General features: G+C 33.9%; 1 protein-coding gene and 1 long non-coding RNA gene across 2 annotated transcripts; one reads left to right on the top strand and one right to left on the bottom strand.

Annotated features, from left to right (window-relative positions):
• The first annotated feature begins 4,898 nt into the window (after nt 1-4,898).
• Nucleotides 4,899-7,180, top strand: LOC130635475 (uncharacterized). Its single transcript, XR_008982162.1, has 3 exons — nt 4,899-5,604; nt 6,087-6,233; nt 6,825-7,180. It is a non-coding gene; the product is annotated as an uncharacterized LOC130635475 (long non-coding RNA).
• A 6,041-nt stretch (nt 7,181-13,221) lies between these two features.
• On the bottom strand, nt 13,222-15,680 carry LOC130635474 (somatostatin receptor type 2-like). The gene has a single exon (XM_057444809.1). It carries the CDS (start codon nt 14,752-14,754, stop codon nt 13,468-13,470), a length of 1,287 nt encoding a protein of 428 aa, XP_057300792.1. The 5' UTR covers nt 14,755-15,680; the 3' UTR covers nt 13,222-13,467.
• Between the last annotated feature and the right edge of the window lie 1,955 nt (nt 15,681-17,635).

Genomic DNA, 17,635 nt, shown 5'->3' with positions numbered 1-17,635 from the left:
ACTATGTTCACACGCACTATGATTCAATTATAATAAAGTTTCATTTGTTTAATTATATTTACAAGTAAATATTTCATGTTTGACCGTGCAATGGCATTCAACCTCTCAAAATTAATTACTCGCTTGCAGCGATTGTTCAAACACTCTTTGTAATAGGACCAACTTAAACAATGCTTATGAATAGAACAGGAAGAAAGATAAATCAAAAATTATTCAGGCGTGGCTAAGTAATCACTAACCGCGCGAAAATCAACACGATCTGATTTATTTAAGAAGAACTCTTTCAGAACTCTAATAGGTCTGTGCTTGTATTTTTAAACAAACAAAAAAGAATGCTTTTTGTGGAGAAGACGGGAATAGAACTTATTTCTGTCCGTAATGTGTATTTTTGTCTTCGTCGATCTTACCTTTAATGAACGGCAGTGTAGTTGGTTCCGTATATAGGGCGGTAAAAACATTCGGTAATGGTTAGATAATTCGATTGCTTAATGACGCTTACCTAACGTTGGATAAAATTTTCCACTTGCTAATTAACTAGTCAACGGCTTTTTACCGCATTTTGTTCAAAATGTTTTTTTACGGACTTTGGTTTGATTTAACGCAGCTTAATTTCTGTATGTTTTCACATGTTAAGATGAATATATCTTCACGTTTTTTAGCCATGTAGAAATCTTAAACAAACCAATTTCAAGATTTGACTACAAACGTAGATTTCGAGGCAGTATCCTGCTGAAGCCTGCTAGCTAGCTATTTATTCCTATTTCTTTAAAGTTTTTACTCAGTTTGGTATATTATTATTTATTTTTATGTTGGGGTTGTGGCTACCTGGTTAGCTCATTAGCTACCTTTGGCTAAGTACCGAATACAGTTTGAATGGGATAAAAATTTTCCACTTGCTAATCAACTATAGTCGACGTCTCAATACCGTATTTTTACCCTATTTTAGCCAAATGCAGTTTGACTACCAACAAAATTTTTAATCAATTACTCATATGCGAAATGCAGTTAGGTAGATACTCCTTTTATCATTGCAATGTAAAATTATAGCGTAAAATAAAGTTGCTGAGTGATTTTTTTAGCTGGATGGGGTAACGACGAGCTGTTTTCTGTATTATTTTCTGCTTTATTGCTGTAAGCACTCCCCTAAATTACGCACTGTATACCTTCACTAAAAGCCACATCTGAATGTGTGGCACAGTTATGGGTCTTATTAAGCGCTTCACCCGGAGTTTAACATCAATCCGGTCAAACAGTTATTTGTGACTCAACCCCGGCTAGTCTCTTTAATAATTGCTGCGTATATTTCGTCTGTAGCTATGTTAAAAATGGCTGACCTGAAGCTTTATTTTAAACTCCGTCTGAGTAATTCAAATATTTCGTGTTAATAGGCGGACAAAATGCACAAAATACTGATGTAACAAATATGTTCGACGGGCGAAAATCTGAGGACCGGCAAACCCGTGATTTTTTTCACGGAATAGCGATCTATATTATAATAACTTGCTGTCTGTCTGTGAGCCAATTTACAGACCAGAGATTTTTAAAATCGAAAGCTAATATAATTGTACTTATATTTATAGTGATAACCCCATGTCCAAGCAAGTTTCGTTATTTCATGTAAACAGGCGGCAAATATGCACGCATTAGCGATGCAAGAAATATGTAGGAACGGCGATCCACCATGGAATTTTCCACGGGCTAACGACTAGTCTCTTATACGAATACCAGTATTTTTTTTGTTTATGCCTGAGAAAAAAATTGGTGTAATAGACACACGAAATAGCAAATGCTATATATTTGTATCTAACTCTTTAAATGACATGTTCATGTGAACGTATGTTAATACTTTAAAGAAACATATACATGGTCGTTCAGCATATATATTTTTATGGTAATATTTCGACCTCCGTATTGGAGGTCTTCATCAGACTATACAAAATTTTTTAACGGTTGTCATTACATTGACATCAAATCGACGTCACTGCAACGACTTCCGTTTAAGGTACGCGAACATTGGCTTCCAGAATTTCGTCGTCACATACTTACCATCGTCTAGATTAAGAACATGTTCACTACGCGGTGACGTGTCCTGGAACTGTATTTCCAATGCTTCGCGTACCTTACGATCAAATTTATTAAATTCTTGTTTTAGCATTTTCGCAGTGTCCCAATCATAACCAGCATTACAAGAACTAGAGTGAAATGAAACTCCTGATGCGCTCCACTTTTCTTTAATGATGGTGTCTTTGTGTTGTTCAAAGCGGGTAGCGATTTTCAACTTCGTCTCCCCGAAATATTATTTCCCGCATTGGCATGGGATAATGTATACGCCGGATTGACTTAGTGGTGGTAGTTGGCATTTGTTTTTCGATGTCAATATTGTCCGAAGATTAGCAGAGCTGTTAAAGACAGTTTTATAGCCGGCTTTGCGAAATGACTTACGTACTTTTGGACTCAGTCCTGGTACCCAGGGCAATGATACTATCCTTAAATTTTGTTGCTGCTTTCCGTCTCTGTTGTCTTGCTTTTCGTTTCGTTTTTGTCGATAAGAACTTTCGATTTTTGTTAGTTCTACTTCATTATACCCATTTTCCGTAAAACACTTAATTAGAAATTGAATTTCCTCTTCCAGATGTTGTCCTTTGCAGATGGTATAGGCTCTGTTAAGAAAACCTATAAAGATACCCTTCAAGATTTTAGGGTAATGACAACCGTTAAAAAATTTTGTATAGTCTGATGAAGACCTCGAAATATTACCATAAAAATATATATGCTGAACGACCATGTATATGTTTCTTTTAAGTAAAAAAAATATTTGTATCTACTTTGTTGCGACATGCAAATTCCCGTCTATTTTTCAACAAGCTAACGGCTAGTTCTTATACTAATAATACCCGTATTCAGTTTGTGTACAAGAAAAAAGTCGTGTTATGGAGACACGTAATATTTATGCACAAAAAACAAATGCGACATATGTATGACGAGCGGATTTCTGAGGATTTCTCCACCGGTTAAAGACTATTCTCTATAATAATATTTGTTTTGTTTTGGTTGTTCATTTTTGAACATTGTTTAATTTCGTGGAATTAATTTTAGGCAGATTGTTTCGTCATGTAATACTCAGCGAAATCATTGTATTTCTTGCAGTGGGAGACGGTCGTTTTACCTTTTGTAAGACATGTTATCGTTAGTAATTCCATTCAAGTTGAATTCTTTAAATTCGATTTGATTTCCTGTGTACCCTTTAAGAAACAAAAGGTTACGACAAAAAAAGGCAATGTGATGCCTTATAGTTTGCACAATCACTTGCGTGGACAAAATTAATTTACTTGAGATTTATTCAAGATATTTTTTGAACAACGATCTAAGAATGTTTTTGAGCAAACATGAGTAATATTTTTTGCCATTACTAAATTACCAGTGAAAGACACATAAAAGATGGTTTCACAATTTCAGATTTAAATTTACAAATAATTTATGCACAAAACCGCCTAAGTTTTAAAATTAATTTTCCGGATAATCATCAATCAGAATTTCTTCTTGTTTCTCCTAATTTTTTTCTTCCTTCCAAGATATCGCTTCAACAACACTACCCATTGCAACAAGAAGTACAAATAAAATCCCTAAACCGAAGTTTATCAGTGTTTGAAAAATACATGACATCAGCTGTTAATTAAGTCTTGAAGGATAACTGAAAGCGATAGAATAGAATGTGTCAAGCCCTATATTAACTCTGGTGGTTGCAGAATGTCAAAAAGGTACAACTAGCTACATGGTCATGTTAGCTTGAAATCAGTTTTTGTCATCAAGTAAAAAGTTATAAATTTAAAATTGTTTTGCGAAAAAAAGAATTTTCAATTAAATATGTCTTTTTTCTTAGGGTTTTTTTTCTATTGAACGATATACTCTTCAGAGTAAGAAACACGCAACCTTAAATGCAATATTTTTGTTTATCATTTTTACTGATCAGCCTGACTTTAAAAAAAGTTTCACAATAAATATAGTAAAAAACAAACAAATCCTTATAGAGCCTTTCTCTTTAATTATATTACTACAAAGAAGTTACGTGTAAGTTACCAAGGAAGTAACCCGATTATCATCCTAGTATGTCACTAAATATATTCGACATGACAAAAAATTGTACCCGGTTACGTCACTTTTTGTAGTTAAAGTCTTATGTCGTTTAATGAATGAAACGTGACTGGAAGTTGTACAAAGTCTATTGAATTGAGCAATTCGAATTATTTTTAGAGTAAGAATAATAACGCTGCCAATTTTCATCAAATGGAGATCGTGTGTTTTGAAAAAAGAGTATTTTTCAACTTAAGTGCTCCGTCTTAGAATCCATTTAAATGTTTCTTTACTAGAAGTGCAATATTTGGCACAAGACATTTGCCGTCAATCTGACAACAGATCTGCTGACGCAAAATAATCTTCTTCATTGAGAAAACTCATGGTACCAACATGGAAACTGTGTTAAAGATGTTAAAGGATATTTGAGCAAAATAGACCACATGGAGATTGCGCCCCCTTGTAAGTTTATTCCATTTTATTGATTGTAAACGGATGCTACAACGGATGCTAATGATTGCAACAACAAATTTTGTCGTTAGTTCTTGGTGGGGGTTACAGGAGGGGAATTCTCTGTGAGCCATGTTCTATAAATTAAATTTGTTAGCACTTTTCTCATATCAAACATCAACATATCGGAAGCATAGACGCTGAAGAAATGAATGCCATAATCATATTTCTTTGTAAGTACCATATAAATGCTCTAATAAACGCCTGTGGCGTTTTTATTTATTTTTGAGGATTTTTAGGGGGCGTTTCGTGGTGATAGGAATTGATTAGAGACTTGACGTTTTTTCAAAAACTGCAAGTTCGAACATTTTATTTTATAAATCCGTCACAAATAAAAAAAATCGAAAATTGTCTATAGTACATCAACAACATCAACAACAACTAATAAATTGGTCAGTGTTCTCATCTTTAGATAAGTGTGGTTGAAGTATAATAGAAATCCATAAGGATTTATCTTTGTCTCTATTTTTCTGTATGAAGAAAACTCTTACAAAAGCCCTATGTTTTTAGAGACAAGGTGTTTATTAAACTTTTGCAATAGTCTAAATGTTGGGTAGTCAAGACAGGTGTATGAAGATACCATAGGCTTTTAAAGTTTAAACGCTCGGTTTGGAATCTTTGTTTACAGCCATTACTTTACAACTAGTATGTATGTACTTCTTTAACCCGCCTTGTGTAAAGTTATCAACTTTGAATACTTTTTTCAGGTGCAATATCGACAATAAGTTGTTTGCAATGTGAAAATAAATTTCGTGGATGTTCAAAATCACACAAGTTCTACATCTCCATATACAATATCTCAAACCATATGTTGAGTGAGACAAGCAAGGAATTGATAAAATGTGTAAGTCTTATTAAAGATTTCCTTTTTCCTATTTTCGATTTATCCATGAGGAACTGTTAACGTTCCTTTTTTAGAGAAAACTTGTCCGAAAGCACAATGACTGCAGTTGGTCCGCTTGCCACTGGGAATTTATTGCAGCAACTAGAATTAATAACATATTAAATGGAAGAGATAAAAAGGTAGTTATTTTGTCAGGGCACTAGGATCTTTACCTTCACAAAATGACATTGCTTTGCCGTTTGTGTTTACAACGTTGTTTTTCCACTTATGACGCTCTTTTTTTTCAGAACATTGTAGTTAAAAATTTTTGCAAAATATGACGAATTTACATTCGAATTTATAAGTGCATTCTAAAAAAAATTGTGCCCGACGTTTGAACAATAAAGTGTTTTTTTGGGTTTGGTACCAAAAAATCAATTTATACAATTACCGAATATTTATCATTAGATGAGATCTATTCTGCACTTATCTTCCAACCAAACATTAAACACTTGTTTGGTGGCCATAAATTTTGACATAATCTGCAACTTCTTTAGCATCTCCATTCTTGGAATCAACGCTGGTATTTTACCATTTAGCTACATCATATTTTCATCCTTAACATAATTTAATTCAAAAAAATTATGCACAGCAGTACTTATATTTCTATATTTACATTTAGCAAATTTATGAGGAGATTATTCAGTTGTTGGCTAATATTGAACCATATTTATTGAATATCACCAACTGCGACAAAGAAGCACACAAAGGGTTAAAATTGATCAAACGATATAATGAGATGATTTGTCAGTTAAGACATGCCAGACAGGTAAACACTTCTTTGCAGCAATTAAGACAGAATCACGATTTTTCCCTTCACATCGGAGTAATTTAATTAGAATGAGTTGTTGTTGGATGTCTCTACTTTCCCTTCGTTGTTTTAAGTACAAATTATTTAATGAAAACAAGATTGAGAGGCGTTTTTTTTTTCAAGAAGTTAGGGGCCATTCAATAATTCCGTAACACCTAAACCTCTTGTAACGCATCTAATGCCACCCACCCACCTCCTTGTTTCGTAAGACCTCATCTATTCATTTCCTATAGTACCAAAAACCTTCATGTAACAGATAATCAATCAAACCAGTGCTCTAATATGAGAAATGTTTTTTTATGAAAGATTGGAAATATCTGGAGGATTGTGCGGAAAGGGAAATCGCAAATTTATTTGAAATTGCAAAATTAAACATTGCGAATTAGTTACCTCAAACAGCTATTGATTTGCTCATACCTAATCGTTGTTCAAAATTTGAAAATCAACGTTTAAGCAAGGAGGTTTGGTTTCAGTTAATGTTGTTTTCTTTGGCATTAATTTTATTTTTTAAGGTATATTGATGTAACATTGTTGTTAAAAACTTTTTAGTTTTCTCACCGTTGCTTAACAGAACGAAACTACGAAGACATACATTCATACACCAAGGTTAAACACTTTAAACCGCGAGGCTGTTGTGGAAATCCAGATGTACTCACTTATTCAATTCTTTATTATTTTAAAATGGTTTTACGTAAAGCGCAATTAAAATGGTTTTACCGTCGTGTGCTTTTCCATATTTCACATCTTTAAAGCCATCGATGATAAAGTATACGGCTAACTGCTTACTGTCCAACTTACATAAATATGTATTAGGTTTTTTTACAAAGTTTAAAAAAAATTGGCGGATTTTGAAATTTCTTTTTTCTTTAATAGAGTTTTTAACTCAAATATTTTTTCAACACAAAAAAAACTACTTTTGAGGGCCTCGGTCAGAATAGATTACTGCTCATTACTTTTAAAGCAAGGAACTATCAAAGGCCAGTTAACTGAAAACTTTGACATTGTACCATCTTACACCAAATCAATGCAAGGAAGGAAAAGTCGATTATTCGTTACTAAAATGGATGTGTATCTTAAACCGTGTGCTCAACAGTGCCCGCTATTTGTAGCGCTTGTAGTGTTTGTGGGCGTATGTTCATTTGAACCGTGTTATTGTATGTATAAGAAAATAAGAAGTTGTAAAACTTCAACATCGTTTCACAACTTCTTAGTAGTTGGGGGAGAGTCTAATGATTTCAAACTTACTCTGATGGAGGGTTTTTTAATTGGGCATGACCGTCTTATTTTGAATAACACGGTAAAGTCTATGCCTTTAGAATTATTTTGATAGTTCTATTGTTACAAATTTATTCCTATTGTAATATTTAGTATTTTAGCATATTTTAATAAATTAGAATTAGTGTAAACATGCCGTACTGGGTGTTGGCGAAAGTACTGAGAAAACAATATATATAGTGGATATGTTTTAGATTTTGTCGGTTTTTTTTGCTTAATAGAATACCAAATGTATCGAGAAAGTTCTCTTGGTACGTGGCCAACAACAATTAATCCTATCTTTTCTTTCATCGTGATCCTCCCAGCGACTGCAAATTTATTATAGGGCTTATTGACTCGACGGTTGCATGTTTTACAGAAAAAAAGGAAAGATCTTTACCAAACTTTACCCTTTCTCATGGATTCTGCATAGCTATCAATGAGAAACATTGCATTAATAAGGCCGAAACTATTCGTTTGGTAGAGGACGTTCTAAGGCCATACAGTGAAAAGATAAAAGAAGAAAGGCTTTGTCACCACTCAAAAAAATCTTCAAAACCCAGTCAACACCAAGGGTAAAGCTTAGGTCAAACCTGTCCAACATTTCATCCAACATTTTATCATTGTGTTCGACGTTTGTTTGATGAATATTAGATGGATGTTGGATGAAAATTTTGCGCTGGTCAAACAATAATACAACATTTCACCCAACATATGTGTCCATTCATTCTCTCTTTCTATAAAAACAAAACATGTCCATTCATTCTTTCTTTCGAAAATAATTCAAGATGGCGAAAGGCATGCAGATTATCTTCCCTGCTGTTCTATCAGAACTATTAGATTTTGACGACGAGAGGCCTTGTCAGGAAAAAACAGAGAATGGATAAAAGAAGGCGCGAGTTGTTCTTGTATTTCTTAAACGTTTTCCCTTTAACAAAATCGCTGTCTGAGCTACTGCTCATCATAACTTCGTCTGAGTTGCTCATCTCTGTACTGTAATATTGACGTAAATACAGTCTGTTTATTTTTCACAATATTCGAAATTCGACCGTTGTCATATTCGAAGTGCATTCGATTTCAATAGAATGACATCATTTACGCGTAATGTTGGATGAAGAAGCGGTCAAACGCATCCAACACGAAAAGTGCGTTGGATGAAGCTGTAAATGTTGGATGAAAAGTTTGATCGAGATCAAACTTTTGTCCAACATATTTTTGCTTCTTTCAACGCATATTTTTCCCAATCCCAGTTATTTCAAAAGATGCTCGAGAAGGAAATACCACTTTCGGGCTGAACCCTTTTAAACGATATTTATTATTCTCCAAAAGACATCTCAAATTGACTAAGTTTGTTTATTGTTTTGTTTTTCCCTGCACTGATTTCAAGTTTTTAACTCTTTTTGCTGACAGTGAAAATTCGTGTAAATAAATATCATTTAAATATTTGAATTTTGTTGATTCACGTTAATTACCACACATTTTTACACCCATATCGCGATTCCTGCTAATTCGTGATCACATTAATTTGCTCTACGTTATTTGGTTCCATGTTTCGAGTATTTTCACATTCATGATAAACTAGTTAGGTTTATCACTAAAGCCTCGTATGATATGTCACATTTTTCTTTTTTGTCTGATTATTTTCGGAGCCTTTACAGCTTAAAAGTGGATGTCATATTGTACTTTGTACCGTGCGATAACTAGAACTTATTATGAGAAACAATGTATATTTCACATTATCTTACACCTCAGACGGAGGTGTCTGACGGAATAATTTTGAACATTCGTGCTGCGTTAACGAAGAGTCGAATATCTAAGCAGATATCCGATATCGAATATTCTCTCTAGACATTCGAAAGTTTCTCCGGCACTTATACTTCGCTTCTTTATAAAATTACATGCAAGTCAATCAGTTATAGATTAATTAAAAAAAAAAAAGTTTTCAAACAAAGGATTCCTTATACCGCACTCCATCTTTTATTGTTTTCGATAGTAGTAAACAATACACCAATTTAAAATAGCGCGAGACCGCGTTAATAAAAAGACTAGGACGAGTTTGGGGTGAACAAAACTAACCAAAGTTAGGATTGTTCCATCTCATAGCTTGTTCTAGCTACAATTATGCGCAAAATGTCATAGCAATGCTGCAGTACACGTTACACCATCAAATATTGAGCAAATTGAAATTATTACTCGAAAACTGGTATGCTTTTCGCAAAGGTGTCATAACTGTATCAACGGCTCATGAAGTGAAAACCCAAGTGGAAAAGTTTGTAATAGGTGGATTTACCATAAATTTTTGGAAGTTGTTTCAAAAGATTTCCGATTTTGTGTTCCTTATTCCAAATATTCCAGCATTACAGCATGAACGCTCAATGGAAGTTAATGCAGTAAATAAATGTTATGAGTATTATTCTAACGGTCATAAGAATGTTGAAGTCATTGAGCGTATGTTATTTTTAGACAAGGTTTTTCCAGTCATAGGTGCTAGTCCAGATAGAGTTATTTCGTGTCCGTGTTGTCCTAAGTCACGGTTAGAAGCAAAATGTCCATACACCATTAATTACACATCTCCTAAAATGATCCTAAAATTCATCTACCCTATTTAAAATATGTTGAAGGGAAGTTAGTTCTGAACAAAAATCATCAGTATTTTACCCAATGTTAAATGCAGATGGGAGTTACTTTTAAAAAAATTTGCTACTTTTTTGTTTGGATTTAGCTTGATTTTTTGGTAGAGAAACTTCAGTTTGATCCTGAGTTTTGGAGCGATCTTACAGAAAAATTTGTCATCTTTCTATGTGCATTATCTGAAACATACGTTCTCACAATAAATGGTATATATGGAACAAAATCAATAAAAAGGCTATTTTTATAGCCACACATTTATAAAAAATATTATTTGGTTGAGACTGTTTCAGTAAACATGTATTATTATACGTATTACATATCATTTTATTTGGTGAAAGCAAATTGAGGAATGTACGGTAAAACTTAAAAAACAAAATTAAAAAAATTAAAATATCAAATCATTTTGTGTTTACCAATGTTTTATATAGACATGTGCCTTAAAAAAAAGCCGTTTTTTTCTTCACCAAGATTATTTTGCTTGTATGAGGCGTGGCTTTAAATTGCAAAGAGCAGCACAGGTTAGAACAATGTGATCAGCATGTTGAAGCATGGTGATTGGTAACACATACTTGAGAATGCGAAACGTTTTTATGCGATTAATTGCTCGTTCAACATGAATCCGCAAATTTGCAACATCTTTAGTACGTTTACATTCTTTAGTGGTCATTTGCACATTTATTCTAGCACTTGGCGGGATACTTAAACTACAAAATTAGATCTGCTTTAATTTGGAACACTCTGTCTGCCATTATTTCATCTCTTTCCAGTGCATCAAAAAAACCACTATTCTCACAAATGTACTTAAACGTTCGACCATCATAACAATCTGACAGGAAAGTGATGAAACCAGCAGGAGAAATTCCAATTAAAAATTTAATAGTATTATGGCTTTTGTAATCTGACCAGGTTTGTGCTTTAAGCTCCAAAGATTTGGTTTTATGATAAAAACCTCTGTGCATCCAATAATGCAGTGCAGCTTGTAATGTCCCATTTTCTTGTAAATATTTAGCAAGTGATCCCTAATAGTCTCTCGAGGAAGCCAGTTTACCAAGTATTTGTCGAGGGCTGTGCTAAGGAGACGTACACAAGTTGTGAAAATATTTGAACATGTTGCTGGAGAGATGTTAAATCGGTCAGCAAGATGTTCGTTAAAAAGGCCTAAGCAAAGTTTCATCAAAGTCAGAAGAAATTTGTCTTTAAAAGACAATTTCTTTCTTTGACATTTAACAAATTTTCGCCGCACCTTTGTACTAAGATGCCTCTTTGTTCCACGTCAATTGCACCCATGTAAAGCTGTGACTTCTGTTATTAAAGATTTCTCGCCTTTTAGATATTCTCAGTTTAAGAGACATAGCTGAAATTTGTCTACCCAAAGAATGAATTACTTCCTGCTTGTCAATACAAGAAAGACGTTGCTCTGTATTTTCTTGTTTGCAAACCCTGTCACTTGGACGTGAACACCATGAAGATTTATCATCTTTTTCTCTCTTAACCCTTTGACCAATTCCAAACAATTAGCTAAATAGCGATTGGTACTGGGAAAACAAAACAGGCGATATGGTGTTTCACAGGAGGCACAAGTTCCTTTAGTGTGAGGTTGACTATTATGCTCTGTGCAAATACTTTTTCTTCACTTTTTCAATTTCCTTGTCTTATTTATACACCCAACAACAGCACAATTCGCAGGACCCATCTTAATAAGACTAGAAAGCCAAACATCTGTCACTACTTCACTAACAACACAAGGTGACTGCCAGAGCGGTTTTGTTTACGCCAAACTCGTCCCAGTCTTTTTATTAACGCGGACACGTGCTATGTTGAATTGGTGTGTAGATAAGCGAATGTTTTAGAACAACAAGGAGCAAGAACAACGAAAAAGACGAATTGCTTTTGTCATCTCATTCCCTTCCAATGGTGCATGATAAAACAGATATTCTGCGCGGTAAAATCAGATATCCGTAATTATTCAGTCGATATTGTGATATTCGATGACGCGCAGACGCGCAGCGGAGTCGAATATCAACAAAGCGAAAATATCTTGCTGAAAAATTATGGATTTCTAAATCCTAAAATTTTCTACGGTAACTACTATAATAACCAAATAAATAACTATACTTCATAACTAAGTGTCTGTATATCTTCGTAACAACATTTTTACAAAATCTTTATGGCTGTACAGGGTTAAAATAAGTAGGTTTTGGATGTACTTATCAGTAAACTTCAAAAATAGGATCTTTCACTTAAGACAACCAAGAATATTTTTAACGTACTATAATAATTACAACAGCATTTTATAAACTTCAACTTCTCTGAACTTAAGAAATATCTGTCATGACCCACAACAATATTTTTTTTCATGTTTTAATTCCCCTTTCCCACAAAATAGTGCGAGCTTCAACGATGAAGTATACTATGATGAGATGGCGCAGTATTTGAAAAAAATTAAAAGATCGAAAACATGCAACAACAAATAGAACGCGCAATATAGTGGCTTCATCTTTATTCACGAACCTTAACTTTCTTTATCTTTACTCACAAAGTAAATATCAATTTGTTCAGTACGTTCCGTAGTATAAAATAAAAAAATGTTCTTCACATGTTGTTCAACATTTTTGCTTTTATTTAACTTTTTTTGATTCATTACTTTGTGCATGCTACTGAACCGTGATTATCACAATAAGGAGAAACATATCCCATTGTTTTTTAATTAAGCCACCCAAAATGTGGCGAATGCGTAAAAATACTTAATTATAAAAGAATTAGCACTCACAAAGATGATGTAAACAAAACTGGTACTTATTCACGGGCTGTTTTCTATTTTGGGTCTAGTGTGATGTCGTTCTGCAAAGTTTTAGGTGGAAATATACCGTTTCATATGAAAAAGAATTGTATTGTTCATTTATAAGTTTTCTCTTATATTCTTTGTTGTTTAAAGTAAAATTGGGCGTAAAGGCGGATTTCCACTCAAACGAATGCGGTTAAATCGATCGAATCATTTGATGGCGTTTTTATAAAAATTGGTTTCCACATACATTCGACTACCTCGATTGATGGCGACTTGTTCAAATTTATTTCAAAACAATAATACAAATTTGATATGAAATAATGATATTGAGCATGTGCTTAGAATTTCATAACATATGAATACGATAAACGAAAACATTTGTAAATATTCTTCTAAAATTTCTGAGCTAATGGTCTAAATACAATAATTCACGAACAATTTAGGATTAAGAAGTGAAAAAATTGACATTTACTGTAAAATGAAATGAATAATGGTAAAGATAAAACATTATTACGTAAATTGTTACAAGTCGGTCTCCTTGCTTTCGAGAAGAGCCTTTAAAGTGATATTTTGAATGTGTATACGCGACGACAAATTTCGTCGGTCAACGATATCATCTACAACGTCACACGAGCATTTGCGTACATAAGTGTAATTTTGTTCCGTGTTGTCGTGTTGGTTAAAAAGACAAAAATTACTCTCTCTTAGACAGTTTTCTGTCTCTTTATTTTGGTGTTCATGGCCAATTGGAGTAAGGGTAGAATATGATGGTTCATCTGGAGCTTTGTCTAAAGTCACGGTACACGATGAAGGAAGTCCAAGTTTTGTTGTTATTTTCCAAAGGATCGATTTAAAAGCTTTTTTCAAATCCTTTCGAAGCGTTCCATAAATTACCGGATTGACTGCAGCCTGCATGGTCACCATAAAATTTGACGCACAAAAAAGAACAGCCGAAGTTGACACTTCAAAGTTTGTTTTCAGTGAAAGAATAAAATAAAAATGTTGACACCCAGTGCATATAGTAAACACAACAACAACAGCTATGGTTAAATGCATCATTTGCTTTACATGTGTTTTGTAAATTACACAAGTTTCCTTTCTGACACGTTGCACCATGATCATATGAATGAAGAAAATGATAATCAGCGGGACTAAAAACGTCAAAATAAACATACCGGTCCAGTAAACGTAATAATAATAATTATCAGTACCAGACCACTCTTCTGTGCACGACACCATTCCCTCTATTGTTTGCACTTTAGGTACAATAAACATTGGAATGTTTAAAATTAAAGAAACGATCCAAATTATTGGAATGGATATCTTCGCGTTTCTTGTTGAATCTGAACGCCATTTGAATGGTTGCAACAGACCTCTTGCTCGGTCTACTGTGATAGCTAACAGTGTACCTATGGTGCCCACAAGAGCTATTGGTAAAATAAAATAGTTTACTTTGCACATTGTCAGTCCCATTGTCCAGTTCATTTGCTTCACAATAAGTTCTAACTGAGTTGGCACATAGAACAATAATATAAGCAAATCACACGACACTAAGTTAAGTGTATAGAAATGAATCGACCTTCGCATGGACTTTTCTTGAATGATGACGGCCAAAGTAACCAGATTGCCAGATATGCCAAACAGAAAAAACAGAATGTATAACACATAGAAGATAATTACAGTATCTTCGGTGAGAATCTTTTCATATGTGTTAGAAGCATTCATGCTGTTTATGTGCCCTGCAGATAGTGTTCTTTGGGTATTATTGATAGTGGATACCGTAGTTTTCAAAGATATTGGAAAGTTCATCTTGAAACTTGCATATGTAAATATTTCCACCAATGGTAATGTTTTCGTTTTCAATAATTAGTTCAGCTGTTTTATTCTTTTCACAAAAATATGTAAATACTCACACTCCTTATTCTACCATATTTCTGATATATCAACAAAGGTATATCTTTCTTTATTTACAGTTTGTTTACTCTTCAACATAATTGCGCGACGATAAAAAAAGATTGCTTAACTTTATTTATAATATTTTCCTTTCGTTGTTCTTGATAAGAATATTGTTTAAATAAAATCGTGTAGTTGTTCATGGAGATAGATTTTTATCATTGAGGTAATTATTCTATCGTCACATTGTTTTAATGACTTGAAATTTATTCCGCAATTAGTAGTTATTGAAGGTGATTGAAAATATAAAGTGGTTGTTTGATTTTTTAATTGGATAAATTCTTAACAACAAATATTTCACTCTACTAAAGTTTGGTTTAAAACTGGCGTTAAATCGCGTTAAGCAGATGCGCCAACTGGAGTTAACTTTTAACGCCTAATGAAAACATCGATGACTTATTTTAACTCCAATTAGCGCGCGGGCTAGATATCAAATTTTTTTAGTAACGTGAGGTTAACGCAAACACACTTTTACATAAAAAATAAGCACGCTCAAGCCAAATTGAGACACCTCGTATCCATGCCTTCTAATTCCAACAAGCATGCCCAGATGTCTAGATGCTTTGCAAATGGCGTCAGCTTCCTAAGCTTGAATAATGCACGATCCCACAACACCCAAACCCCTATTCAAACCAACTCAACTATATCTCAAACGAAACAATAAACGGGATGTATTGGATAAACGGCGTCCCTTTGTTATTGATCACACGCGCTAGTGCACAACATTGGCCCAAGGTTTTTTAGCAAAATGCAAGTAACACGTGATGTTTTGACACCAGCAAAGAGACGTACGGATCACTAGGAGCATCTTGGTCGATAGGGTCGGTGATGGTAACTGTATTTATCTCATTCTAGAACATGTGTATTTGTATTGTAGTATTATTAAGAACGTATATTTAATCTATGTTCGAGTGTTCGTGATTCATTACACCACTGCTTGAAATGTTTAGCGCTTCTAGATCTTTTCACTATACCAGAGTAAAGTCGTACCATTAGCAATTAAGTAGCGAACCTGGGCGGGGCAGGGAGTTTGTGCAGTTGAACGTAGACACAGATATCTCGTGTGGAGGTATATTGGTCCACAAATATATGCTGAGGCACGGTCGGATGACAATCAGCAAAACCCCCGTCGGAGCACGTATTATGTGTGTAAAAGACATTTTTACATTTTTTTCAAAACGGCAGAGAAATCTTTGAAAGAATAATTCTTCCAGAAGATGGTAATATTCTCCATACTGCGACTGTGTTACAAAAAATTCATTGACCAAAAACACAGACTTTTTTCTATTTCGATTTTCCCTTCTTCTTTCAACTTTCAAATCCATAATAAAATGTCATCCCCGATATAATCAGACATATTTTATTAACGAATGAATTAAATCAGCGTTTATTTTACTTGTAATGGAAACGTCCTTGCGCTAAATATTCAAAATGATTAACTCTGAGATCAAGAATTAGCGCGAAAAAATTAACGCGAGTTAACGCCAAATGGACACCAAGCTTAAGACAGGCAATCAATAAAACACTGTTTACACCATCAGAATACGAGCAAAACGAGTTCCGCAATATGTCCTTTGTTTGATAAAACATTTTTCTAACAAGAACACCAAAGTGATGCAAACATTTTCAAAGTAGACAGTTTTTTGATAAATATAAAAAATGAGTACATTTATCTCGCACGCCATCGGCTTATCACAAGTGTAGTTATATATCGTTTCTCATTTCATCGTTGAAGAAAAAAATAGACATATTCAGATCATCCAATTCAATGCAAAAACAAGAAATGCTTTGAAACAGGAAGGATTGCAAAAGCATAGCATTTTTTTTCTTTGGTTTATATCTATCAGCAGGTAAAATCAAAACGACAAGAAATTGAGAGGCGTAGGTAAACGATTTCTCTTAGGATACAAGTTGTTTAAAAGAGTTCTTTTTCTAAGAATCACGAGACTCAAAAGATATAATTCTCATAAAAAAGTGTGTGAACGTTATTTTTCTCCCGCGCCAAAAAGCCACGAGCTTTTTTGTTAGCGCGTGTGGGCTTAGACAGAATCACTAATCTTTAAGGACTCACTTCGTGTACACCAGTTTTCCTCATAACATTTCTGTGTTACTCCTGCTGTCAATATGAATGAATGATGTTGCAATTAGAAATGTAACACGCTAAGCTTGTATCGACACACAATTTAATACCACATTTTTCAACCAACGCAGATGACACTGCACTTTATGTCTTTAAAAATATACACTTGAAATTCGTGACGAAAACTCGACAACAACTTAATTTAAATTCTAATCGATTTAAAAGTCATTTGACATTTAAGATAGCACGACTTAATTAGATACTGGCGACCGCCTGCCGCACGGTTGGCAGGAGAAACCCGTACTAAGAGAAACTTGTACGTTTGGAACACACGTGCATGTAAAGGCAAAAATATACATTAGCTCGACAATACACAGTTGTATTACAAAAATGTCCTTTGTTGCGACAATGCAAGAACAATGCACGCCGATCTTTCCTTTTTTTAACAAAAATATAGCCTATCGTCGCATATTTTAACAGCGCAAGCTATTTCCAAGGAAAAATGAACAACTATTCTACTAAAAAAAGTCACACAAACAAACAAAAAAACAAACAAACATAGACAAACAACTCTTATCTCTCTTCTCTCTCATGACAAGACAAACTATCAGCAAAATAGGATAATTTTAATTATGAAAATCAAGATTCAATATTATT

This window comes from Hydractinia symbiolongicarpus, chromosome 3, assembly GCF_029227915.1.
Source record: "Hydractinia symbiolongicarpus strain clone_291-10 chromosome 3, HSymV2.1, whole genome shotgun sequence".
NCBI lineage: Eukaryota > Metazoa > Cnidaria > Hydrozoa > Anthoathecata > Hydractiniidae > Hydractinia > Hydractinia symbiolongicarpus.
Note: the sequence above shows the minus strand (reverse complement) of the source record. Positions and strands in the feature narration are given on the sequence as shown.

What these genes read in the sequence shown, in the direction of transcription:
- LOC130635474 (XM_057444809.1), bottom strand. Translation starts at nt 14,754, where the DNA reads ATGAACTTTCCAATATCTTTGAAAACTACGGTATCCACTATCAATAAT.